Source organism: Cetorhinus maximus, chromosome 20 (genome assembly GCF_964194155.1).
Source record: "Cetorhinus maximus chromosome 20, sCetMax3.hap1.1, whole genome shotgun sequence".
Taxonomy (NCBI): Eukaryota; Metazoa; Chordata; class Chondrichthyes; order Lamniformes; family Cetorhinidae; genus Cetorhinus; species Cetorhinus maximus.
Window position 1 is genome coordinate 80352217 of NC_135898.1, and position 26042 is coordinate 80378258.

Genomic DNA, 26042 nt, shown 5'->3' on the forward strand with positions numbered 1-26042 from the left:
CCCCCGCAGAACACCAAGAGAGAGGTACATCGTCAACCACGCTGAACAATGATTTTTATCCTTCCACAAGCCCACACCCCCATCAGCACAGATGAGATGAAGGAAGGGTTAGCGGCAATGAAGAAAGTGAAGGCAGCTGGCAGAGATGGTATCCCTCCGGAATTTCTCCAACAGCTAGGCCCAAAGGTATTCCAGTGGCTTGCAAAACTGTACTGCAAAGCCATGGAATCAGGATGCATCCCAAAAGTATGGGAGGAGGTGATGGTCTGTGCCACACTAAAACCTGACAAATCAATCGACGATCCAGCAAGCTATAAGCCGATATCATTTCCATGCACAACTTACAAACTCCTAGAACATATAATTCTACAGAGGCAATGATGTAGTGGTATTGTCGCCGGACTAGTAATTCCAGGGTAATGCTCTGGGGACCTGGATTCAAATCCTGCCACAGCAGATGGTAGCATTTGAGTTCAATAAAAATCTGGACTTAAAAGTCTAATGATGACCATGAAACCGTTGTCGATTGTTGTAAAAACCCATCTGGTTCACTAATGTCCTTTAGGGAAGGAAATCTGTCATCCTGACCTGGTCTGGCCTACATGTGACTCCAGACTCACAGCAACGTGATTGATTCTTAAGTGCCCTCTGAAATGGCCAAGCAAACCATTCAGTTGTATCAAGCCACTACAAAGTCACAAAAAAGGAATCAATCCGGACAGACCACCTGGCATCAACCAGGGCACCTTAAATGACAATGGTAAACTCAGCGCTGTCGGCCATGCAAAGTCCTCCTTACTAACATCTGGGGGCTAGAGTCAAAATTAGGACAGCTGTCTCACAGATCAGTCAAGCAACATCCTCACAGAATCATATGTTACAGGTAATGTCCCAGACACCACCATCACCATCCCTAGGTACGTCCTGTCCGGCAGGACAGAGCCAGCAGAGGTGGAACACTGGTAAAGAGTCGGCAGGGAGTTGCACTGGACGTCCTCAACGTCGCCTCCATGTTCAACACCACTTGGAGGAAGCACTGAGGGTGGCAAGGGCGCAGAATGTATTCTGGGCGGGAGACTTCAACGTCCATCACCAAGGGTGGCTTGGTAGCACCACTACTGACCAAGCTGGCCAAATCATAAAGGACATAGCTGCTAGACTGGGTCCGCGGCAGGTGGTGAGGGAACCAACAAGAGGGAAAAACATACTTGACCTCATCCTCGCCAACCTGCCGGCTGCAGATGCATCTGTCCATGACAGTATTGGTAGGAGTGACCACCGCACAGTCATTGTGGAGATGAAGTCCCACCTTCACACTGAGGATACCCTCTACCGTGTTGTATGGCACTATCACCTTGCTAAATGGGATAGATTTTGAACAGATCTAGCAGCTCAAGACTGGGCATCCATGAGGCACTGTGGGCCATCAGCAGCAGCAGAATTGTGCTCGAACACAATCCGTAACCTCATGGCCCAGCATATCCCCCTCTCTACCATTACTGTCAAGCCAGGGGATCACCTTGGTTCAGTGAAGAATGCAGGAGGGTAGGCCAGGAGCAGCACCAGGCATACATAAAAATGAGGTGTCAACCTGGTGAAGCTATAACATAGGACTACTTGCGTGCCAAACAGCATGAGCAGCAAGTGATAGAGAGAGCTAAGCGATCCCATAACCAACGGATCAGATCTACTTTTGCAGTCCTGCCACATCCAGTTGTGAATGGTGGTGGACAATTAAACAACCCACTGGAGGAGTAGGTTCCAAAAATATCCGCATCCTCGGTGATGGAGGAGCCCAGCATATCAGTGCAGAAGATAAGGCTGAAGCTTTTGCTACAATCTTCAGCCAGAAGCGCTGAGTGGGTGATCCATCTCGGCCTCCTCCGGAGGTCCCCAGCGTCACAGATGCCAGTCTTCAGCCAATTCAATTCACTCCACGTGATATCAAGAAACGGCTGAAGCCACTGGGTAGTGCAAAGGTTATGGGCCCTGACAATATTCCGGCAATAGTACTGAAGACTTGTGCTCCAGAGCTTTCTGGGCCCCTAGCCAAGCTGTTCCAGTACAGCTACAACACTGGCACCTACCCGGCAATGTGGAAAATTGCCCAGGTATGTCCTGTACACAAAAAGCAGGACAAATCCAACCCAGCCAATTACCGCCCCATCAGTCTGCACTCGATTATCAGTAAAGTGATAGAAGGGGTCATCAGCAGTGCTATCAAGTGACACTTGCTTAGCAATAATCTGCTCACTGACGCCCAGTTTGGCTTTCGCCAGGGCCACTCAGCTCCTGACCTGAATATAGCCTTGGTTCAAACATGGACAATGGAGCAGAGCACCCCAGGCAAGGTGAGAGTGACTGCCTTTGACATCAAGGCCGCATTTGACCGAGTGTAACATCAAGGAGCCCTAGCAACATTGGAGTCAATGGGAATCAGGGGGAAAACTCTCCACTGGTTGGAGTCATACCTAGCACAAAGGAAGATGGTTGTGGTTGTTAGAAGTCAATCATCTCAGCTCCAGGATATCACTGCAGGAGTTCCTCAGGGTAGTGTCCTCGACCCAACCATCTTCAGCTGTTTCATCAGTGACCTTCGTTCCACCATAAGGTCAGAAGTGGGGATGTTCTCTGATGATTGCACAATGTTCAGCACCATTCGCGACTCCTCAAATACTGAAGCAGTCTATGTCCAAATGCAGCTAGACCTGGACAATATTCAGGCTTGGGCTGACAAGTGGCAGGTAACATTCTCACCACACAAGTGCCAGGCAATGACCATTTTCAACGAGATTCCAACCATCGCCCCTTGACGTACAAAGGCATTACCATCACTGAATCCCCCACTATCAATATCCTGGGGGTTACTGTTGACCAGAAACTGAACTGGGCTAGCCATATAAATACTGTGGCTACAAATGCAGATGAGAGGCTAGGAATTCTGTGGCAAGTAACTCACCTCCTGACTCCCCAAAGTCTGTCCACCATCTACAAGGCACAAGTTTATAGGGAGATGGTGGCATAGTGGTATTGTCACTGACTAGTATTTCAGAATCTCACCAAGGCAGATGGTGAAATTTGAATTCAATAAAAAAGAATCTGGAATTCAAAGTCTGATGACGACCATGAAACCATTGCTGATAGTTGTAATGACCCATCTGGTTCACTGATGTCCTTTCAGGAAGGAAATCTGCCGTCCTTACCTGGTCTGGCCTACATGTGACTGCAGAACCACAGCTATGTGGTTGACTCTTAAATGCCCCCTGAACAAGGGCAATGAGGGATGGGCAATGAATGCTGGCCTAGCCAGTGATGCCCACATCCCATGAATTAGTAAGAAAAAAAAATTCAGGAGTGTGATGGAATGCTCCCCACTTGCCCAGATGAGTGCAGCTCCAACAACACTCAAGATGCTTGACACTATCCATGACAAAGCAGCCCGCTTGATTGGCACCCCTTCCACAAACATTCACTCCCTCCACCACCGATGCACAGTGGCAGCAGTGTGTACCATCTACAAGATGCACTGCAGGAATTCACCATGGCTCCTTAGACAGCACCTTCCAAAGCCACGACCACTACCACCTAGAAGGACAAGGGCAGCAGATAGATGGGAACACCACCACCTGGAAGTTCCCCTCCAAGTCATTCACCATCCTGACTTGAAAATATATCGCCGTGCCTTCACTGTCGCTGGGTCAAAATCCTGAAACTCCCTTCCTAACAGCACTGTGGGTGTACCTACACCATGGACTGCAGCGGTTCAAGAAGGCAGCTCACCACCACCTTCTCAAGGGCAACTAGGGATGGGCAATAAATGCTGACCCAGCTAGCGAAGCCATCATCTCATGAATGAATAAAAAAAATGTTAACACTGAATATGGTGTGACTCAGGCTGAGCTCTGATGCATGAGGAGCTGAACAAACACCTGAAGCAACTTACCATAAATGTATTGGCCATGTTTCCCACGAGACCTGCCTGGGCTGATATTAACATCTTTGGGCCATAGTAGGTTAATGCACTGATGTCAGGATCCATCCCAACATACTCTGGAGCAGCTACAGATCCATCTTCTGCAGGGAGCTTTACATTTCTGCAGAGAAAAATAACAAAAATATTTTATTAATAGTTTTGAAATGGCGATATCCTGATTTACTCAATGCTGCAGATAAAGTGGCAATATCCCTTCATGTTGATAACTGTCTTCAATACACCCAATATTAAACTTATCTTCATTCCCCTTCGAGGGCTTATATGTTGTTTTAATAGGTGGGACCAAAATAGGTGGGGAAGTAAGTTGCAATGGAGAAATAAGAAATTTACAAATGGATATGGACAGGTTGGTGAATGGGCCAGAATTTGGCAGATGGAGTTTAACGTGGATAAGTGTGAAGTTATCCATTTTGGTCGGAAGAATAAAAAGGTGACTTATTATTTAAATGGAGAGAAACTTCGGTGCAGAGGGATCAGGGTATCCTCGTGCATGAATCGCTGAAAGCTAGTATACAGGTGCAGCAGGGAATAAGGAAGGCAAAGGGAATTTTGGCATTTATTGCTAAAGGAATAGAGTATAAAAATAGGGAAGTGTTGTTGCAACTGCACAAGGCATTGGTGAGACCACAACTGGAGTACTGTGCATAGTTTTGGTCCCCTTACTTGAGGAAGGATGTAGTTGCATTGGAGGCAGTTCAGAGGAAGTTCACTAGATTGATTCCAGAGGTGCAGGGCTTGTCTTATGAGGAGAGATTGAGCAGTTTAGGCCTATACTCACTAGAGTTTAGAAGGACGAGAGGAGATCTAATTGAGGTATATAAGATGCTAAAGGGGATAGACAAAGTAGAGGTGGAGTAGATGTTTCCCCTTGTGGGGCATTCTAGAATGAGAGGCCATAGTTTTAGGCTAAGGGGTGGTAGATTTAAATCAGAGATGAGGAGGAATTACTTTTCTCAAAGGGTCGTGAAGCTGTGGAATTCACTACCTCAGAGTACAGTGGATGCCGGGGCGCTGAATAAATTTAAGGAGGAGATAGACAGATTTTTAATTAGTAATGGGTTGAAAGGTTATGGGGAGAGGGCGGGAAATTGGAGTTGAGGCTGAAATGAGATCAGCCATGATTGTATTGAATGGCGGGGCAGGCTCGAGGGGCTGAATTGCCTACTCCTGCTCCTAGTTCTTATGTTATGTTCTTATGTATTATGAATCAGTTGCATTCATCACTATCTGCAGCATCTCCTATCCAAAGGTTTCTTCACACATGTGACGAAAGTATGATAATTTTCATATGTTTCTGGTTTATTGTGATGAAGTAGCTTTATTGGGATAAGTATAGGTGGTTTTGTCTGTGTGATTTAATTACATTTGGAGTCAAGTAGACTGCAAGCTTGAAATCATCAAAAGAAGCTAGGTGTAGAAATCCGCTTGACATGTTAATGAGTAAACATGGATGCTGCCTTAGCATACAAGGTGTGAAGGGAATTTGCATTTTTAGATAAATGAAGGGATTGTTTGGATTTCAAAGGGATCCTAGTCTGTATGAAACTAGCCAGATAAGCAAGCCTAAGGTGTGTGTTTATTTTTCCCAAAGGCTACTGACAATATTGGCAACATGAAAGTTTTTAATATTATGAGGAAGATACAGTTTCAAAGGCATATGGAACAATAGAATTTACATATTAAAGATAGGGAAACATATATAAAGGAGGATGAAAGGCTATGTAAGGAGCGCCATGTAAGATCTAACAGGAGTGTGTGAAACAGCCTTCACGAAGCATCCAGCCTTTTGTGCATAAGTCTGCTATGTAAAGTAACTGAAGTTGGAGGAAAACTATTTGGAATTCCACTGTTAAATTGGTATTATGTTAACTTGTTGGGTTTGTTTTACATCTAAAATCTATTTTGGGCTGTTGCCTTATAGGGGGTGTGTAACTGGGAGTCGGGTCAGTTAGGAATTTTAGGGTTTGTTATAGTAATAAATAATTGTAGTCTTATATATGTGCTTGAAATCTTTTTTTAATAAGTATTTTAATTTAATTTTTTAAATCTCTAAAGGTCTTGGTGGACTTATTACTTCTGAATTCAGTGCACATATCTTCTCCTAATATATACAAATTGCAAAACCATTGTGATAGCACGACCAAGTTTCCCTTGTGGATTTGGTCCACCTGGCACAATCATCTGCCATTTCGTAACAAACTGGGGCCCCTTTGTGTGATATTTGAAATTCCTTGATTGGTTTGGAGTTGGTGAATCTTAAGGCTATGAGTATGAGAAGCACATTGAGTTCAGGAGCTGGTGTGAGGAATTTTAAAGTGGTGAGATTGCAAAAATGGCTGTATCCATGGCTAAAACGTTTTTTGGAAGTAGATGATATAACTCTGATTGGGCAAGTTAACAGAATTGGCAGATAAATTGCAGTTGAGGTTACCTGTAGGGGGAAAAGAAAGCAAACGTAGCTTAAGTGATAGCACAGTATTTGAAATTGGAAGTGACACCTGACACTAGTGAGTCACAGCTAGAGGTACTGAGACTTCAACTTACAAACGAAGAAGTTTGAACTTGAACAAGCAAAGGAAATGAAAATAACTTGAACTAGAGGCAACAGAAAAAGAAAAAGGGAAGAGAGACTAAAAGAAAGAGAAAAAGAGTATTTCAATGAGAAATGGAAATGCAACAACCCAACCTCCAGAGGGAGAAGTTAGCAGTCATATCAGACAGCTTACTCAGAAACAGAGGTCGAATGTATTCCAGAATGTTATTACCTTAAAGGTAATGTGTTAATGAGGAAGTGGAAACCATATCAAGTTTCAGCAGATGAAAAATGAATGGAAGTGCATCAGATTGTTATACCATCTGGATACAGAAATGAGATATTAAGAGTAGCTCACGAAATTCCAATAGGGGGACATTTAGGAATTAGGAAGACCCAGGCAAAAATACAAAAACATTTTATTGGCCTGGATTGCATACAGATGTAGTCAAATTCTGTAGAACATGTCACACGTGTCAGGTGATAGGGAAACCACAAACAGTGATTAAGCCAGCCCCTTTAATTCTGATTCAAGCTTTGAGGAACCTTTTACTAGGGTTATGATCGATTGTGTAGGACCCCTTCCTAAGACTAAAGGTGGAAATCAGTATTTGCTAATAATAATGTGTCTACAACATTTCCGGAAGTGATACCTTTGAGAAATATTACAGCAAAGAGAATTGTGGAAGAGTTGACTAAATTCTTTGCAAGATATAGTTTTCCAAAAGAAACACAATCAGGTCAAGGTTCAAATTTCATGTCACAGCTATTTAAGGAGGTAATGAACAGTTTAGGGGATAAAACAGTTTAAATCAACAGCTTACTATCCTGAATCATAGGGGGCTTTGGAAAGATGGCATCAAATTTTAAAAACCATGATGAGGGCTTATAGTCAAGACTGTCCACAGGATTGGGATGGGGAATTCCATTCTTGTTATTTGTTATTAGGGATGCTCCTAATGCATTGACTGGATTTAGTCCTTTTGAATTAGTCTATGGTCATGATGTAAGGGGATCACGGGAGTTGATTCATGAGAAATTGGTGGGTCAAAATCCAGAAACTACACCCCTGGATTATGTGACAAATTTCAGAGAAAGATTGAACAGAGCATGTGAGTTAGCTAGGGAATATTTAAAGGTATCACAGCAAGTGATGAAAACGAAGGCGGATAGGGGAGTCATAGCTCGTAGTTTTGTTGCTGGGGATAAAGTGTTAGTTTGGGTGAATCATTATAGGCAAGGTTTAGTGGGCCTTACAGGATTGAAAAGAAACTGAGTAAAGTGAATTATTTAATAAATACTCCAGATGGAAGAAAGAAGCAGAGGGTGTGTTATGTAAATATGCTTTAAAAAGTACTTTAACAGGAAGGAGAACGAAAAGGATGTATTAGCAGTGGTAGCTAAGAAGAAAGAGATAGAAATGCAGGATTCTGAAATTAAATTTCTTCTAACCAAATTGGATAATGAGGGGGTACCTAAAAATTTAAATGTAGTATTGAGTTACCTTCCAGACAAGCGTCAATGTGATTTGGACAAGCTATTGCAGTCACACAAAGCTGGGGAAAACAAATTTAGCTACACTTAATGTAAGTGTCGGGGATTCAATTTCAATAATGCAACATCCTTATAGATTAAGTCCAGCAAAGTTATCACAAGTACGGAAAGAAAATGAATTCATGCATCAAAATGACATAATTGAATGTGGTTGCAGTAACTGGAGTTCACCTATTGTAATGGTACCAGAACCAGATGGAACACAAAGACTGTGGTGGATTATCAAAAGGTGAATGCAGTGACAAAAGTGGAACCACAGTTGGAAGATTGCATTGAGAAAGTGGGACAATCAAGGTTTATCACAAAGATTGAAAGGTTTATTACAAAGAGGATATTGGCAAGTACCGTTATTGGAGAAAGCAAAGGAGATATTGGCTTTTGTGACATCAAATGGACTATATCTGTTTAAAGTCATGCCATTTGGTATGAAAAATGCACCAGCAATATTTCAGACTGACAATCAAAGTAATTGCAGGACTGAGCAATTGTGCTATTTATATTGACGACTTGATAGTTTTCAGTCAAACATGGGAAGAGCATTTACAACATCTGGAATAATTATTTAATTGACTGCAAAAAGCTAATTTGGTGATGGACTTGGCTAAAAGTGAGTTTGCAAAAGTGCAAGTTACATATCTAGGCCATAGCATTGGACATGGTTAGGTGGCTCCAAGGGATGTGAAAGTCAAAGCCATTGTGGATTTCCCCGTGTCTACAACAAAATGAGAAGTTTTGAGATTTCTGAGCATGAGTGGGTTTTACTGGAAATTTGTACCAAATTTTAGCAGTGCAGTTGCTCCATTGAGTGAACTATTAAAAAAAACAAGGAGTTTCAATGGACGCAGGAGCGTCAGAAGGCATTTGACAGTTTAAAAACTGTATTGACTATGATACCAGTTTTGACAGTACCTAATTATGCTAAGCAATTTAAGCTGGCTGTTGATACAAGTGATGTAGGCATTGGTGCTGTACTGTTGCAAGATGAAGAAACTGGAATTGAGAAACCGATAGGGTATTTTTCACGCAAGTTGAATGTACAGCAGAGAAGATATTAATGATCACAAAGGAAACTGTGGGTCTGGTGTTAGCGTTGCAGCATTTTGAGGTTTATGCTGCAAACAATTCGTCAGGAACAATTGTTTATACAGACCGCATTCCTTTAAAATTTCTGGACATATTTTGAGACCAAAGTGCTAGGCTGTTCAGATGGAGTTTATTACTGCACCCATTTAATCTGTGGCCAGACGAGAAAATCTATTGCAGATGCATTGTTGATAGTTTTAAAGCTCAAAGGGAAATTGTACATTTAAAACATGGACTAAAATGACCTCTGTTGATACAAAAGATTTGTATATATATTATGTTAATGTATACATCTGGTAATGTAACAGTTTGGGTATATAGATAAGTATAGTAAGTAGTGTAGGATGAGTTGAGTGTGACGAAAGTATAATAATTTTCTTTTTTTTTTGGTTTATTGTGAAGTAGGTTTATGAGGGTAAGTATAGGTGGTTTTGTCTGTGTGATTTAATTACATTTGGAGTCAAGTACACTGCAAGCTTGAAATCACCATGCTAATGAGTAAACATAGATGCTGCGTCAGCATGTAGGATGTGAAGGGAATTTGCATTTTTATTGTTTGGATTTCAAAGGGATCTTACAACTGGCCAGATAAGCAAGCCTAAGGAATGTGTTTATTTTTCCCAAAGGCTACTGACAATATTGGCGACATGAAAGTTTTTATATTATAAGGAAGATACAGTTTGAAAGACATATGGAACAATAGAATTTACATATTAAAGAGAGAGAAACATATATAAAGAAGAATGAAAGGGGGGGCATGTAAGATCTAACAAGAGTGTGTGAAACAGACTTCAAGAAGCCTCCAGCCATTTGTGCATAGGTCTGTTATGTAAAGTAGCTGAAGTTGGAGAAAAACCATTTGGAATTCCACTGTCAAGTCGGTACTGTGTTAACTTGCTGAGTTTGTTTTAAATCTGAAATCTATTTTGGACTGTTACCTTAAAGTGGGTGTGTAATTGGGAGTCAGGTCAGTTAGGAATTTTAGAAGTTGTTATAGTAGTAAGTAATTGTAGTCTTTATATGTGCTTGAAATCTTTTATTTTTTTAAATAAATATTTTAATTTAATTTTTTAAATCTCTAAAGGTCTTCGTGAACTCATTATTTCTGAATTCATTGCAAATATCTTCTCCTAATAAATACAAATTGCAAAACTGTTGTGATAGCACAACCAATTTCCCTTATGGATTTGGTCCACCTGGCACACACAATCTGCCACAATATAACACACATTACATTTCTCCCACATAGAAACTCCTGCAGACACTGGCAGAGACCCAGTTACATAGTCCCTGTCCTCCATTGAGGCCTGTCTTGAATAAGCTGCCATCTGATGCACAGGAACTCTTGCACTAACTATTCCCCTGCTTCCTGCAAGAAACATGTGGGGCTCTTTTCAACATAACCTGCATAGTGGGAACTGATAGAATCTGATTGGGTGATGTGGAGGGGGAAAGCAAGTACCCAATTAGATCTGGTTAGATTCCCACTTGAAGATAAAGTTACCAAAAGGCCTCAGGTTGATGCTACCCAATAGTGGGATTGGGAATTCTGCAGGGAACAGCAAGCTAATCGTTGCATCCTACCCTCAGGATGGAGCCCAGATATGATGGGCTGAAGGTCTTCTTGCTGTGCTATAGGATTCTATGATACTATAATGATACTACTTTTACTGTGTACTTACGTTGTTCAGGACTATGACTATTTGTCCTAAACTGGTTTTCTTCAACACTGTGTCCTAGTTGATACATTTAAACTCTTCCCTCAGTATCTTCAAGGCAATTTAATAATTTTTTACCTGAGTACTGGTTTGTGGTTTTGGTTTAATAAATTTAATTTTCTGGCTACTGTTGCCCAGGATGCTTTCTGGGTAACTAGAAATGTACAAAAATGGCAGATTGATCCATCTAAGCAGTACCACACAGTTGTGGTGCCTTGTGCTCCCCCATCACCTGACATCATCTAATCTCCTGGGATGGCAAAAGAAGATAAAATCCATTGCCAATTATAAACATAGAAAGTTCATAGTGCAGATGGGGCTATTCAGCACTTCAGATGCATACCCAAGTGTGGGGAGGGTTTCAGCTTCTACCACCTTTTCAGGAAGTGAGTTCCAAATCCCACCAACCTCTGAATGAAAAAAAAAATCCTCAACTCCATTTTAATCCTTCTGCCAATTACCTTAAGTCTATTATCCCTGATTGTTGGCCTTTCTGCTAAAGGAAAAAAGTCCTTCCTATCCATTCTAGGTACTTCATAATTTTATACACCTCAATTAAAGCTCCATTTAGCCTTCGGTTAGGTCCTTATGACATGAAAAGAAATCCAAAACTTTACTCTTTTGCCTTTAAAAAAAAACGGACCTTCTACTGAACATAAAAGGTGGCTGCTACAAGTCATATGACCACAGGATCAACCCTTAGCTCTGGGAGCTACCACCGTGTGTTACAAACACAAACAAATTCCTCTCTCAGCCTGTGGAATCTTACATCTCAATGTACAGACCCCTTGAAATCAATGAAAGCAGAGAAGTGCAGGATCCCCAACCAGAACTATAACAAAAGGGAGAGATTGAAATTTGTTATGCCCTCAGAGCTATTAACAGACTCATCTCACACCTGGGGCTGTACAGGTCCATTTCAAAAGTGGGCCACTGGGGTAACAATGGAATTCTGGCAAAGCACAGAAACCGATTTTAACCTGCAATTGAGCATTAATGGACCATGTCACATGGCCAAACCTCTGTCTTTTTGGGCAGTTTTAATATTACAGCTTTGGCCTCACAGGAAGACTGTGTTTAAACTTCAACTGGAAAGGACTCCAACAGCCTAGCTGAGCAAGCAGCCGATTACTATCTCTCAATTCCTTGAGGCCTGCTTGATTTTTAAAAGTCTCTGATCATGCCTGCCAAACAGTCTAAGCACAGAAATCCCATCGTTATGCGGCATCACTTGTTTCAGGGATTTCCGTGTTGTCATCTCCAACCAGAAACTTAGTGGGACTGAACTCTGCCATGAAGGAAACACCCGCTGGACTTTGACTGCTTGGACTCTGGAAATCACATGAACTATAATTTTCATTTCTGTGGTTCTTGTAATGTTACTATCCATAGTTGTAGAACTCTTCTGTTGTATATCCCCTCTTACTGTGCGTGTGTGTGTAGTGGAATGGGAAGTTGCAAACACTCCTTACCCAGGTTTTGAATGTGGAATAAACTAACTTTCTGAGTTAATCATAAAGCAAGTTTGTTGTGAGTTATAAATTATAAACTGGATCACATAAACCAAGGATTTGGGAAAACACGCCACTGCATACTTTAAAAATAATTCAAAACACCTTCTGCTTATGGATAGTTGACGAGAGGAAAGAAGTACAGTTTGTCTGCCTCGCTCCTGTGCGTAACATTTCTCTATACCAGAGAAAACAACTCCAGACTATCCTTTTCAGTCTCGACATGCTATACTTGCCTCAATTTTTCACCCCACAAATGCATGTTTTACTTACCACTACCTTACAACTGGGTGCAAGGGAAAAACTAGCATTACGGGCTGTGTTGTGAAGATGTGTGGTAGTTTAAGACATGCCCACCCTTTGCATTGGATGCCAATGACATTTCAAAATGGCGACTACCCACATCCACACCGGCACAGGCGGTTCACCTTTATACCCAGCATATAAGTCGTCTCCAATTTTTGGAGGGACTTTTCAGTTGAGGCCAAATTAGTGCTTTATACAGGCTTAATATAATTTCCTTCCTTTTGTACTCAGGTACAACTTATCCTACAAGAAGCAAGGGGTTTAGTACGGAGGCTAATGGAACTTCACTGGAAACAGCTTTTGACCATTAGCCTTTGCTTCCTGCCACTAATTTTGGATCCAACTTGCCACTTGCCTTTGGATCCTATGGGCTTTTACTTTTTTGAGCAGTCTGTCATGTGGGGACTTGCCAAAAGTTAGTCTATGTAGACTACATCAAACACACTTCCCTCATCAATCCTCCTCATTACTTCCTCAAAAAATTCAATCAAGTTAGTCAGACACTTCCTTTCCTTTATTGCATCCTGCATGTCCTTGATTAATCCAGGCCTTTCCAATTAGAATTTAGAATGTCTCAGGAATTTTTCCAGTAATGTGCCCATCACTAAGGTTAGGCTGACTAGCCTATCTAGCATCAGGCTATGCCCTCCATTCATCTCTTTTAAACAATGGTACAAGATTAGCAGTCCTCCAGCACCATGCCTGTAGCCAGATAGGATTGAAAATGATGGTTAGAGCCTCTATTATTTCACCTCTTGATTCACTTAGCAGCCTGGGAAACATTTCATCTGGCCTGGTGGTTTATCCATTTTCAAAGATACTAAATATCTTACTATTTCCTCTCTCACTATGTTTATCCCAACTAATATTTCACACTCCTCCTCAGTAACAATGCCTGCACTGTTCCCCCTTTTTGTGAAGACAAATGCAAAGTATTCATTAAGAATCATGTTCATGTCTTCCACCTCAGAAGTTACACACAGGTTACTTTTTTGGTCTCTAACAGGCCCTAAAAAGAGCTTTGGTTTTTCTTGATTTTATTTTTAACGATATTTTTTAATGTCTAGGCTCTATATTTCTAATCTCCTTTCTAATTGCATCCCTGCACTCCCTATACTCCTCGATGCTTTCTGCACTATTTCGCTCTAGGTATCTGATATAAGCTTCCCTCTTTTGCCTTATCCTATTCTATATACTTTTTTACATGCAGGGACTTTTGATTTAGAAGAGTACCTTTTTGCTTTCTAGGGAAATATTTTTTCTGAACTCTCTCCATCTCCACTTTGAATGCCTCTCACTGCTTTGATGCTGATTTATCTTCAAGTAGCTGGCTGAGTCCATTTTCGCTAATTCACATCCCAGCAGAGTCAAATTGGCCAATTTGGAAATTGGCAATTCAGGAGCAAAATTAAGGAACATAAATCTGGGAATTTATTTTCGAATCCCCTTATGTGATGGAAATCAGTTTAGATGACTCTGGCTCTGGTTAAGGCTACTCAGGATCTCATACTTGGACTGGGTTATCTCTGTCCCAGTCAGAAAGGTGACTGGATCTTGCTTGAATTAATTTAGTGTATCAGCCTTTACTGAACATGCTGGCAGCCTGTTCCATAGGTCGACTATTCTCTGGGAAAAGAACCATCTTCTATGTTTAACATAGACCTGGCCTTACACAACTCAAAATTGGTCCACTGGTCCCCCGTAACCTAGATCATTTAGTGTTGCAAAAACAAAATCTAAGCAGGCTACTGACCTTACAAACTTCACCTAAATCACCAATAAAGGATTAAACTGCAAATGTAGGTGTGATTGACCCACCAAAGGGAAGGGAATGGGATTGTGTAAAATAACTTTATCAAGCATGTATTGGTACGATTGCGGTTTTCATTAATTTCTGCATTTACCCTGTAAAATCTCAGTCAGGGCACTTGAAAGTCATGTTGTGTCAGTCATGCTTCAGGCCTGCACTCCTGGCACCAGTATTGAGGGAGTGTTGCACTATTGGAGGTGCTGTCTTTCAAATTAGACATTAAACTGTGTGTTATCTCGGATGCATTACAGGTCCCATCGCAATATTTTAAGAAGAGCAGGCCAGTGTCCTGACCAATACTTTACCCTTAAGCAACATCCCAAAACAGATAAACTGGTCATTATCACATTGCTGTTTGTGAGACCTTACAGCATGCAAATTGGCTGCCATGTTTTCTATATTTACTTGAGAAGTACTTTATTCACTGTAAAGCACTTTGGAACATCCTGAGATTGTGAAAGCTGCTGGATAAAAGTAAGTCTTTCTTTATATTCTCTCCTGTGTATAATTGAAACAGGATATGCACAGATATCTATGGTAAATTATGCTTGTGCAAGCTATTAATTTAGTTACTCCTCTTTTAGTTCATGTCACTTACATACGATTTAAGATGTGAAAGTCATCACATTGTTCAATATTCCACAGCAACAGGCACTCCTCACTGGCCAGACATAGTTGGAGCTGGTTCATGGGGTTGAAGCTGAGAACAGTAGGCTGAATGCTTTTAATGGACTCGCTACAAAGACGAATGCTGGTTTTCCAGTTCCTTGGAAAGTGGAGAACAATAAAAACAGATTAGCCGACTCGTCCAGCAAAACTTTATCATTCTTTCAGAAAGCAAAGCTTCTGGAACCAAAATGTTGAAGGTGTCAGGTTTTCACAGCTGCAAACCTCAGATCAGAGCCAGAGTTTCCCAAACGCCAGGAGACACACTGGGAGACAAGGTGAGCACAAGTCAGTCCCATGCTGCTCCTGGCTACGGTATTGGTAAAGAACAAATAAATTACCAGGGGCTTGGCTAGTTATTCCAGCGAGTTTACACTCTATACCAGACATCACTGACATTCAGTGCAGCACAGGCTTTGGTGCACACAGCCTTGGTGAATTCCTGCAGTGCATCTAGTAGATGGTACACACTGTGGCTACTGTGCATTGGTGGTGGAAGGAGTAAATGTTTGTGGAAGAGGTGCCAATTGGCACGAAATAGCTAGCCAAGAGCATGAAAATGTCACATTTGCACAGTTAGGTTAAAGATGTCTTGTGCTCAAGCTCACAGATCACCTCACCATGTGGAAGAGGACATCATAGCAAAAAGGAATAAATAGGAAAAATAAAATCAGGCAACGGAGGCCTAATAGTTATTCCAGACTCATAGAGGGGCTGGTACAGAATACTGTAAATGAAAAGTGAAATCATTCAACAAGGTTTCTATTCATTTTTATCTAAGAGCTGTATTGTATAATCTTACAGACTTATTAAAGAAGGAAGATAAACAGTTAGAATGCACAGCATTTGTCTAATAAGCACTGAAAGAAACTTCATTCTGTTTATTCCACCATCCTTTCAATGCACAGATACAGAAAGCCCCACTACAGTGTCCTATCACACACACTACCAGCACAGGTACAGCACTGGGATAGATACAGAGTAAAGCTCCCTCTACACTGTCCTCAACAAACACTCCCAGGACAGATACAGCACTGGGTTAGATACAGAGTAAAGCTCCCTCTACACCGTCCCCAATAAAACACTCCCAGGACAGGTACAGCACGGGGTTTGATACAGAGTAAAGCTCCTTCTACACTGTCCCCATCAAACACTCCCAGGACAGGTACAGCACGGGGTTTGATACAGAGTAAAGCTCCTTCTACACTGTCCCCATCAAACACTCCCAGGACAGGTACAGCACAGGGTTTGATACAGAGTAAATCATCCTCCACTCTTTCCTTGTGATGTTCTTTAACCTAACTGTACCAATGTGACATTTGCATGCTCATGGCCAGCTATTTCATGCCAATTGGCACCTCTTCCACAAACATTCACTCCCTCCACCACCGACACACAGCGTGTACCATCTACAAGAATGCACTGCAGGAATTCACCAAGGCTTCTTCGACAGCACCTTCCAAACCCATGACCACTACCATCTAGAAGGACAAGGACAGCAGATAGATGGGAATACCACCACCTGAAGGCTCCCCTTCAAGCCACTCACCATCCTGACTTGGAATGATATCACCGTCCCCTCACTGTCGCTGAGTCAAAATCCTGGAACTCCCTTCCTAAGAGCACAGTGGATGTACCTACACCACATGGACTGCAGCAGTTCAAGAAGGCAGCTCACCACCACCTTCTCAAGGGCAATTAGGGATGGGCAATTAGGGATGGGCAATAAATGCTGACCTAGCCAGCGAAGCCCACATCCTGTAAAATTAATTAAAAAAAGGAAAAAAAATTACCAGTGAGATTTTTTCAATGCCAGTTTGTGCTACGCATGTATCCATCTTTCTTTATGTTCCTTATACCCTTCAGGCAGAGAGCAGTTTCGTCCAGCTGGTCTTTCTTGGGTTCAAACCAGACCTCAGAGGTGAAACCTATGCACCAGATACTGCAAAAACTTCAGCTATCATGTTCCTTCTGTGTAAAATGAACGTTGCACCATGTCAAATCCTGAGGGATGCTGTAGGACAATAAGTGTGATCACAGAGAACGTCCAGCACTGAAACAATCCATGATGTTTATGCTCCACAGAAGCTTCCTATCAGCATACCTTTCTATTCCTTTTACCCTTCAGTACTCTCTAGCTTCCCTTTCAATGCACCTATGCTATTCACCTCAATCACTTCCCATCGTAACAAATACCATATTCTCACACTGTGGAGTAGAATTCAATATCTTTAAAAGGCAAGTTACCAAATGGTTAGACTGAATTCTGGGATCGAGGAGAAGCTGGCAAAATAGGAGCCTGTGTAGCTGAACTCCAGCAGCGTGTAATCCAATTCTGCCCCATCTGAAAAACAGAGAAACAAGTGACATCAGGAAGGTGCCCTGATTTTGTGACATTGGTGTTCATCATCTTGATGAATGTTAGAAATTAAGAATATAACTAGACACCAAACAGCAGTATCAAACACTCCCAGGGCAGGACCAGCACAGGGTTAGATACAGAGTAAAGCTCCCTCTACACTGTCCCCATCAAACACTCCCAGGACAGGAACAACACGGAGTTAGATACAGAGTAAAGCTCCCTCTACACGGTCTCCATCAAACACTCCCAGGACAGGTACAGCACAGGGTTAAATACAGAGTAAAGTTCCCTCTACACTGTCCCCATCAAACACTCCCAGGGCAGCTACGGCATGGGGTTAGATACAGAGTAAATAAAGCCTTTGATGGCTTTGCTAAAGGGGCATGAAAGGCGAATGAGGTAATGCTGAAACATGACAGGATTGAAAAATGAAGAATATGATAGAGAAGATGCTGGTGGGGAGAGCGGAGAATGTGCTGCAGACTGGTGCTCTGAAAAACCTTCCAAGCCAGTGAAATTTGTATGTTTTGAATTTTCCTGTTATCTTGCATGATATCACTGTCAGTGTGGTGTTTAGCATTTGTTATTATCAAGCAAAACACTTCTGTGTGTAACAGCATCAATTGCTTTAGAACGCAATGATTTTGAGAAGTAACAGTAACCCCCATCCTCTAACAACACATACCCACAAGGACAGCAGTCTCAGTCAGCTCAGGGAACGTGTACAGGTAGATGGATGGTTTTAACCGCTGCTCTGCAAAGGCCACGATTTTTTTGGTACTGTTGGTTGTGAAAGCTCCGATACTCCCACTCTCGCATTGTAGCACCTTCTGCTCCTGTGTGTCTATGTCCACGAAAATCAGGTAGTTCCCACATGGGTAACATATGGTGTTATTACTGACAAAAAGCACATTCTGTGTGGTGTAACCTTTCACCCACCTGAAGAAAATAAACAATAAAAGTGATCGGAGCAGCTGCACAGTCTGACTAAAAATTTAGAGGTACCTAACCAACAACAATATGCATTTATATAATGTCCTTAACATAATAAAAACATCCTAAGGCACTTATCAGGAACTACATAAGGAGATGTCGGAATAGGTGACAGTGTGCAGTATGCTTTATTAACCACTCTCTCAACCTGTCCTGCGAACTTCAATAATTTATGCACATTACATCCAGGTCCCTCTGATCCTGCAGCCCCTTTAGAATTATACCCTTTATTTTATATTGTCTCTCTGCGTTCCTCCTACCAAAATGAGTCACTTCACACTTCTTTGCATTAAATTTCATCTGCCACTTGTCCACCTATTTCAGCAACTTATCTATGTTCTTTTGAAGTTCTACACTACTCTCCTCATGGTTCACAATACTTCCAAGTTTCGTATCATCTGAAAGTTCTGAAATTGTGCGATGTGATAATGACCAACCTACTTTGGTGATGTTGATGAGGGATAAGTATTGGCCAGGACACTGGGGAAAACTCCTCTGCTTTTCTTCAAATAGTGCCATGGGATCTTTTTATCCACCTGACAGAGCAGGCAGGGCAGGTTGATTTGATGCTTCAGCAGCGCAGCACTCCCTCAGTACTGTGCTGGAGTGTCAGCCTTGATGTTTGTGCTCAAGGCCTGGAGTGGGACTTGAACCTGGAATCTTCTGACTCAAAGTGCTACCAGCTCAGGAGAAGACAGAGGTGGAGAGGAAGAATTCTAAAGCTTACAGACTCAGCAGCTGAAGACACAACCACCAATGATGGAGCAAAGAAAATTGGAGATGTGAAAGAGACCAGAATTGGAGGAGCATAGAGATCTTGGAAGGTCGTTGGGTTGGAGGAAGTTATGGAGATAGGGAGAGGCGAGGCTGTGGACGGATTTGAAAACTAGGATGAGTATTTTAAAAATCAAACCTTAATGATCAGCCAGTTTAAAAATACGGAGTCAGTCTCATTTAGGCATAAGGTGCTTAAAACCAGGAGAGGAAGATTATTCCTGTCAATATGGCACTGTGAACAGGCATATCAACTTCATTGAGGGATATAAGTTTGTAGAAAACAGAAGAAATTGCAAAAACACAGTGCATCAGTCAGCATCTGCAGAGAGAACAGCAAACTTAATATCCCAGGTTGGTGATTTTATTCCATAAAGACTGGAATGTTCTGTGTGGGGAGTCACTGTGTGAGGCTTGGGTTTCTCCTGATTGCAAGGTGGAGAACAGAAAGCCAGATAGGCTGCCCCTCCCAGGGATTCTTATTTAGTAACATTGGTGCTAGACTGCAAGCAGACAGTGCCTCAGGCTTCTAGACATGCGGCCTGAATATGACCATAGAAGGGTGCACAATGGAAAGGTTCAAGGTGAACATCCTTTTGTACAACATATCTGCCTCAGAAAGGTTCAGAATAAAAACCGAAATAAATTTTATTGAAAATGAAGGGTTATTAATCCAAGAGATATAGGAGCTGGATTTTGATAGACATTGTTATTCTCTGAAGTCCTACTGCACTGTCTTGAGGTATGTGGAGGAACTGCTTCCAAACCTCCTGTAGCACTGATCTGAATTGCCATGATCCTATATCCCTGCACCAAGTTCAGCTCCTCATTGCCACTGTGCTGAACAAAATTTCTTCATTCCCGAGTTGCTTACACATCAAAGTTCCTTTCTAGAATCGTAGGAGACCATTTGGCCCATTGTGGCTGTGCCAGGTCATTCAAAGATCTATCTGATTAGTCCCACTACCCTGCTCTTTCCCCACAGCCCCGCAACCATTTCCTTTTCCAGGATTTATCCAATTCCCTTTTGAATGTTATTTTTTAATCTGTTTCCACTGCCCTTACAGGCAGCACATTCCAGATCACAACAACTCATTGTGTTAAAAAAAAATCCTGATCACCTCCCTCCTGGTTGTTTTGTGAATCACTTTAACACTGTATTGTCTGGGTACTGCCCTTCCTACCACTAGAAACAGTTTCTTCTTATTTACTCTATCAAAGCACTGCTTGATTTTGAACACTTCTATTAAATCTCCCCGTAACATACTTTGCTATAAGGAGAACAACCACAGCTTCTCCAGTTATTCCATGTAACTGAGGTATTTCTCTCATCTCTGAATTTCCCTTACCCCTCACTCCTCTCTACCTCAACACCCTCATGCATCTCCCTGTTCCTATCGGTATCCTCCTCGTTCTCTCCGATCCACCATTGGCCGCTGAGTCTCCAGTTGCTTCAGTATCATACTCTTGAGCTCTGTTTTAAATAAAGCCTTTCTACCTTGCCACCTCTCTCTCTCCCCTCCTTCAAGAACCTCTTCAAAACCTTTCTCTGATAACACTTTCAGCCAGTACTGCTAACCCTTTCCAACTAGTGCTCGGTGACCTGAATATTTACAATTTATTTTGATATTCAGTGTTAGAGGTGCATGTTCCTAATGGGTGAAGAAATCAGAAACACTGAAGGTCATTCTGTTCACCAAACCCACAGTCTACACGTAATATATAACAAACACATTTCAGAAAAGATTACCCAGGAAAACTGTAGAATACGCACCCATCCTCTTTAGTATGTTTGTATCCCAAGTGATCCCATCAGCTGGGATCAGGAACACAGAGGACTGAAGCAATGAAAGCTTTTGTTTTAGCAAACTTTGTGCTTCTAAGAAGAGCTAGGGAATAAAACACCAGCTCCAGGGTAGGATGTCAAGTTTAACAGCAAAAGGTTCATGACAAGAGCAACAGCATTGCCCAAAACAAAAACAGAATTACCTGGAAAAACTCAGCAGGTCTGGCAGCATCGGTGGAGAAGAAAAGAGTCGACGTTTCGAGTCCACAGAACGAAAAACTGGTTTCCCCTACACCAGGGAATATTTTTCTTTTTCATGCACCAGCCATCCTGTGGCAGTGAGTGTGAATGAGATCAGTGCTGAATTTGAGGTAGTTCTGTACTGTGCTTTGTTTTAACCAGGGGCAGGGTCGAGTATCCCAATTCATTAGAAGTGTAACCTACATTCTAATCTGAGAAGTGGAAGGACAGCATTTCTCCTGCGGCACCAGCCATTGCCCATGAAGAACAATTTGCATTTCTATAGCACCTTTAGCCACCTCAGGATGGACCAAGGCTTTTGCAGCCAATTAAGTTGTTTTGAAGTGTAGGAAATGCAGCAGCCAATTATCACACAGCAAAGTCCCAAAAACAGCAAGAAGATATTGAGCAGATAACTTGTTTTACGGATGTTGGTAGAGAAATAAATATTGGCAAACATGGACAAAAGAGCTGAACTCCCGAGGTGAGGTGAGAGTGACTGCCCTTGAGATCAAAGCAGTATTTGACCAAGTGTGGCATCAAGGAGCCCTAGCAAAACTGAAGCCAATGGGATTCAGAGGGAAAACCCTCCGCTGGTTGGAGTCATACCTAGCAGAAAGGAAGATGGTTGTGGTTGTTGGAGGTCAGTCATCTTGGCTCCAGGACATCACTGTAGGAGTTCCTCAGAGTAGTGTCCTAGGCCCAACCATCTTCAGCTGCTTCATCAATGACCTTCCTTCCATCAAAAGGTCAGAAATGGGGATGTTCACTGATGATCACACAATGTTCAGCACCAAACGCGATTCCTCAGACACTGAAGCAGTCTATGTCCAAATGCAGCAAGACCTGGACAATATCCAGGCTTGGGCTGATAAGTGGCAAATAACATTCACATCACACAAGTGTCAAGCAATGACAATCTCCAACAAGAAATAATCTAATCATCTCCCCTTGACATTCAATGGCATTACCATCACTGAATCCCCCACTGTCAACATCCTGGGAATTGCCGCTGACCAGAAATTGAACTGGACTAGCCATATGAATACTGTGGCTACAAAAGCAGGTCAGAGGCTGGAATTCTGCAGCAGGTAACTCACTTCCCGACACCCCAAAGTCTGTCCGCCAGCACATATCAGGAGTGTGATGGAACATTCGCCAATTGCCTGGTCATGTGGCCTGACCAGCATTACAATTAGCTGTGTCTAAACTTGTTGCGGTGCTATTTCTTGCTTCAAGCTGCTACAGTCACTGCAGCACCACATATCACCATTGAGTGACATAAGCGAACTGGAAATACACAAACTCTGTCTCAAATACTCCAGTTAGAGACTTGAGTCCATCAGAATCACAGAACTGTTACAGTGCACAAGGACGCTATTCAGCCCATCTTGTCTGCACTCGCTCTCTGATTGAGCATTTCACCTAGTGCCAATCTCCTGCCTTCTGCCCATACCCCTGGACATTGTTTCTTTTAAAACAATCATCTAATTTATAATATAATTAAATTATATTATAATATAATATATATAATTTATCTAATTTATACATTAATGATCTAGATGAAGGAACTGAGGGCATTCTGGCTAAGTTTGCAGATGATACAAAGATAGGTGGAGGGACAGGTAGTATTGAGGAGGCGGGGAGGCTGCAGAAGGATTTGGACAGGTTAGGAGAATGGGCAAAGAAGTGGCAGATGGAATACAATGTGGAGGAGTGTGAGGTCATGCACTTTGATAGGAAGAATAGAGGCATAGACTATTTTCTAAATGGGGAGAGAATTCAGAAATCTGGAGTGCAAAGGGACTTGGGAGTCCTAGTCCAGGATTCTCTTAAGGTTAACTTGCAGGTTGAGTCGGTAGTTAGGAAGGCAAATGCAATGTTGGCATTTATTTCGAGAGGACTAGAATATAAAAGCAGGGATGTGCTGCTGAGGCTTTATAAGGCTCTGGTCAGACCACATTTAGAATATTGTGAGCAATTTTGGACCCCGTATCTCAGGAAGGATGTGCTGGCCCTGGAGAGGGTCCAGAGAAGGTTCACGAGAATGATCCCTGGAATGAAAGGCTTAACATATGAGGAACGTTTGAGGACTCTGGGTCTATACTTGATGGAGTTTAGAAGGATGAGGGGAGATCTGATTGAAACTTACAGAATACTAAAAGGCCTGGATAGAGTGGACATGGGGAAGATGTTTCCATTAGTAGGAGAGACTAGGACCCGAGGGCACAGCCTCAGAGTAAAGGGAAGACCTTTTAGAACAGAGATGAGGAGAAACTTCTTTAACCAGAGAGTGGTGAATCTATGGAATTGATTGCCACAGAAGGCTGTGGAGGCCAGGTCATTGAGTGTATTTAAGACCGAGATAGATAGGTTCTTGATTGGTAAGGGGATCAAAGGTTACGGGGAGAAGGCGGGAGAATGGGGTTGAGAAACTTATCAGCCATGATTGAACGGCGGAGCAGACTCGATGGGCAGATTGGCCTAATTTCTGCTCCTATGTCTTATGGTCTTAATTTGCACTTGAAAGCCACAATTGAACCTGCCTCCACCACGCTCTCATGTAGTGCATTTCCAGACCCTAGCCACTCACCATGTGAAAAAGCTTTTTCACATATTGCTTTTGTTTCTTTTGCCAATTACCCTAAATCTGTGTCCTCTGGTTCCCGTTCCTTCCACCAATGGGAAGTTTCTCCTTAGCTACTCTGTCCAGACCCCTCATGATTTTGAATACTTCTATCAAATCTCCTCTCAGTCTTCATTTCACAAGGAAAAGAGTCCCAGCTTCTCCAACCTATCTACATAACAAGTTCCTTATTCCAGAATCATTCTCATAAACCTCTTCTGCACTCTTCCTAATGCCATCACATCCTTCCTAAAATGCAGTGCCCAGAACTGTACGTAATGCTCCAGCTGATGTATAAGACACTAGTTAAACAAGATCAACATAACCTCCTTGCTCTTATACTCTATGCCCCTATTAATAAAGCCTAGGATACTGTATATTTTATTAACTGCTTTCTCCACCTGTCCTGTCACATTTAATGATTTGCGTGCATACACACAGTGAGAATTGGTGTTTTTAAAAAATATTTTGGGGAATATTGTGTTATTCTGTGAAGAAGAGTCTGTGTGTGTGTGTGTGTGTGTGTGTGTGTATGTTTTAATTAAGCTGGGCAAGAGATTGAAAGCAGCCAGGTGGTCTAGGGGGTTGAAAACATGAAAACGATAGGGGTGTTAAGTTTGAGATACAAGTAAATAGGTTAGAGCTAACATTTGCATTTTTAGGTAAGTTAAGAGTTTTTTTGAATATCAAAGGAGAATCAGAATCAGAAACATGTTTACATCCTGCAGGAGTTCATAGGTAAATAGTAGTGATGTTATATTTTATTGGCCCTAAAGCAAAGCCAAGATCTTATCTCATGAAAGATCTTATATTTAGAAGGGTTTGAGTTTCAAAGAGGTGTATGTGAGAAAAATGGGACTGAGACAAAAGGGAAAAAAGGTATATTAGAGTTATTGTGGATAGCTGTTGGGATAGAGATAGCTGTTGAACTGGAGATAGCTGGAGCTGTTTGAGCTGTTGAGACATTTGGAGCTCTGGGCTGGGAGAGGATGCAGTTTGAATCACCCATCCGATCAAGCCAGAAAAGTCTTGGGCTGCAGCAAGCAGTTTTATTCTGAAGCGGATTCCACCGCAGAGTGGAAGAGGGTAAAGGTCATGTGGTACACCTTAATTGAAGCTACAGCAGTTTTCCTTGTGTAATATTACTGGATTTCATAGTATACATCTATAAAGGAGTGTTGCCTGGATGTGTTTACTTGTGGGTTTGACCAAGTATAGAGTTTTGGAGGAATGTTTTGTCAGACTAACCTCTTTAACCTAACTGTACTCTTGTGTGCTTAAGTTTTCTTTTATTTCTGTTAATAAAATTTTTACCTTTAATTTTTAAAATCCCAAAAGTGTTACTGGACCTCTTACTGCTGAGATTGGCACGTCATCTTCGTGGTTTTAGAATACAGAAAAAAAAGGTTAGGGCCCGTAAGTCAAGTTTCCTTCTGGGATTTGGTTTGTGCAGCAATTAATGCCAGCTGTCGTCATAACAACACCCTGGTCCCTCTGCTCCTGCACCCCCTTTGTACCCTTCATTTTATATTGTCTCTCCATGTTCTTCCTGCCAAAATGTATCACCTCTCACTTCTCCTCATGAACTGCATCTACCACCTATCCGCCCATTCCACCAACTTGTCTACGTCCTTTTGAAGCTCTCCTCCTGCCAAGTTTTGTATCGTCTGCAAATTTTGAAATTGTTCCCTGTGCCCCAGGGTCTAGATCATCAATATCTATCAGGAAAAGCAAGGGTCCCTGCAGAACTTTTCCTCTTGTGGGAGAATCTAGAACTAAGGCCCACTGTTTTGAAAAAAAAAGGGTCGCTCATTTAAGACAGAGACGAGGAGAAACGTTTTCTCTCAAAGGGTTGTGAGTCTTTGGAACTCTCTTCCTCAAAAGGCGGTGGAAGCAGAGTATTTGAATATTTTTAAGGCAGAGCTAGATCGTTTCTTGATTAACAAGGGGGTGAATGGTTATCAGGGGTAGGCAGAAATGTGGAGTTGAGGTTACAATGAGATCAGTCATGATCTTATTGAATGGTGGATCAGGCTCGAGGGGACGAGTGGCCTTACTCCTGCTCCTAATTCAATGCCGACCCTTG

General features: G+C 42.1%; 1 protein-coding gene across 2 annotated transcripts in view; it reads right to left on the reverse strand.

The window, feature by feature from the left end:
- Positions 1-26042, reverse strand: part of cfap43 (cilia and flagella associated protein 43) — a 191108-nt gene that overhangs the window by 158278 nt on the left and 6788 nt on the right. The window contains exons 2-5 of one of the 2 annotated variants that reach the window (XM_078564994.1): positions 18223-18476; positions 17423-17519; positions 15108-15275; positions 3944-4094 (exon numbers count right to left, since the gene is read on the reverse strand). In XM_078564994.1, coding sequence (XP_078421120.1) covers positions 3944-4094; positions 15108-15275; positions 17423-17519; positions 18223-18476 — 670 coding nt within the window. The remainder of the gene's footprint in view (positions 1-3943; positions 4095-15107; positions 15276-17422; positions 17520-18222; positions 18477-26042) is intronic. The other variant, XM_078564996.1, reaches the window with a different exon arrangement.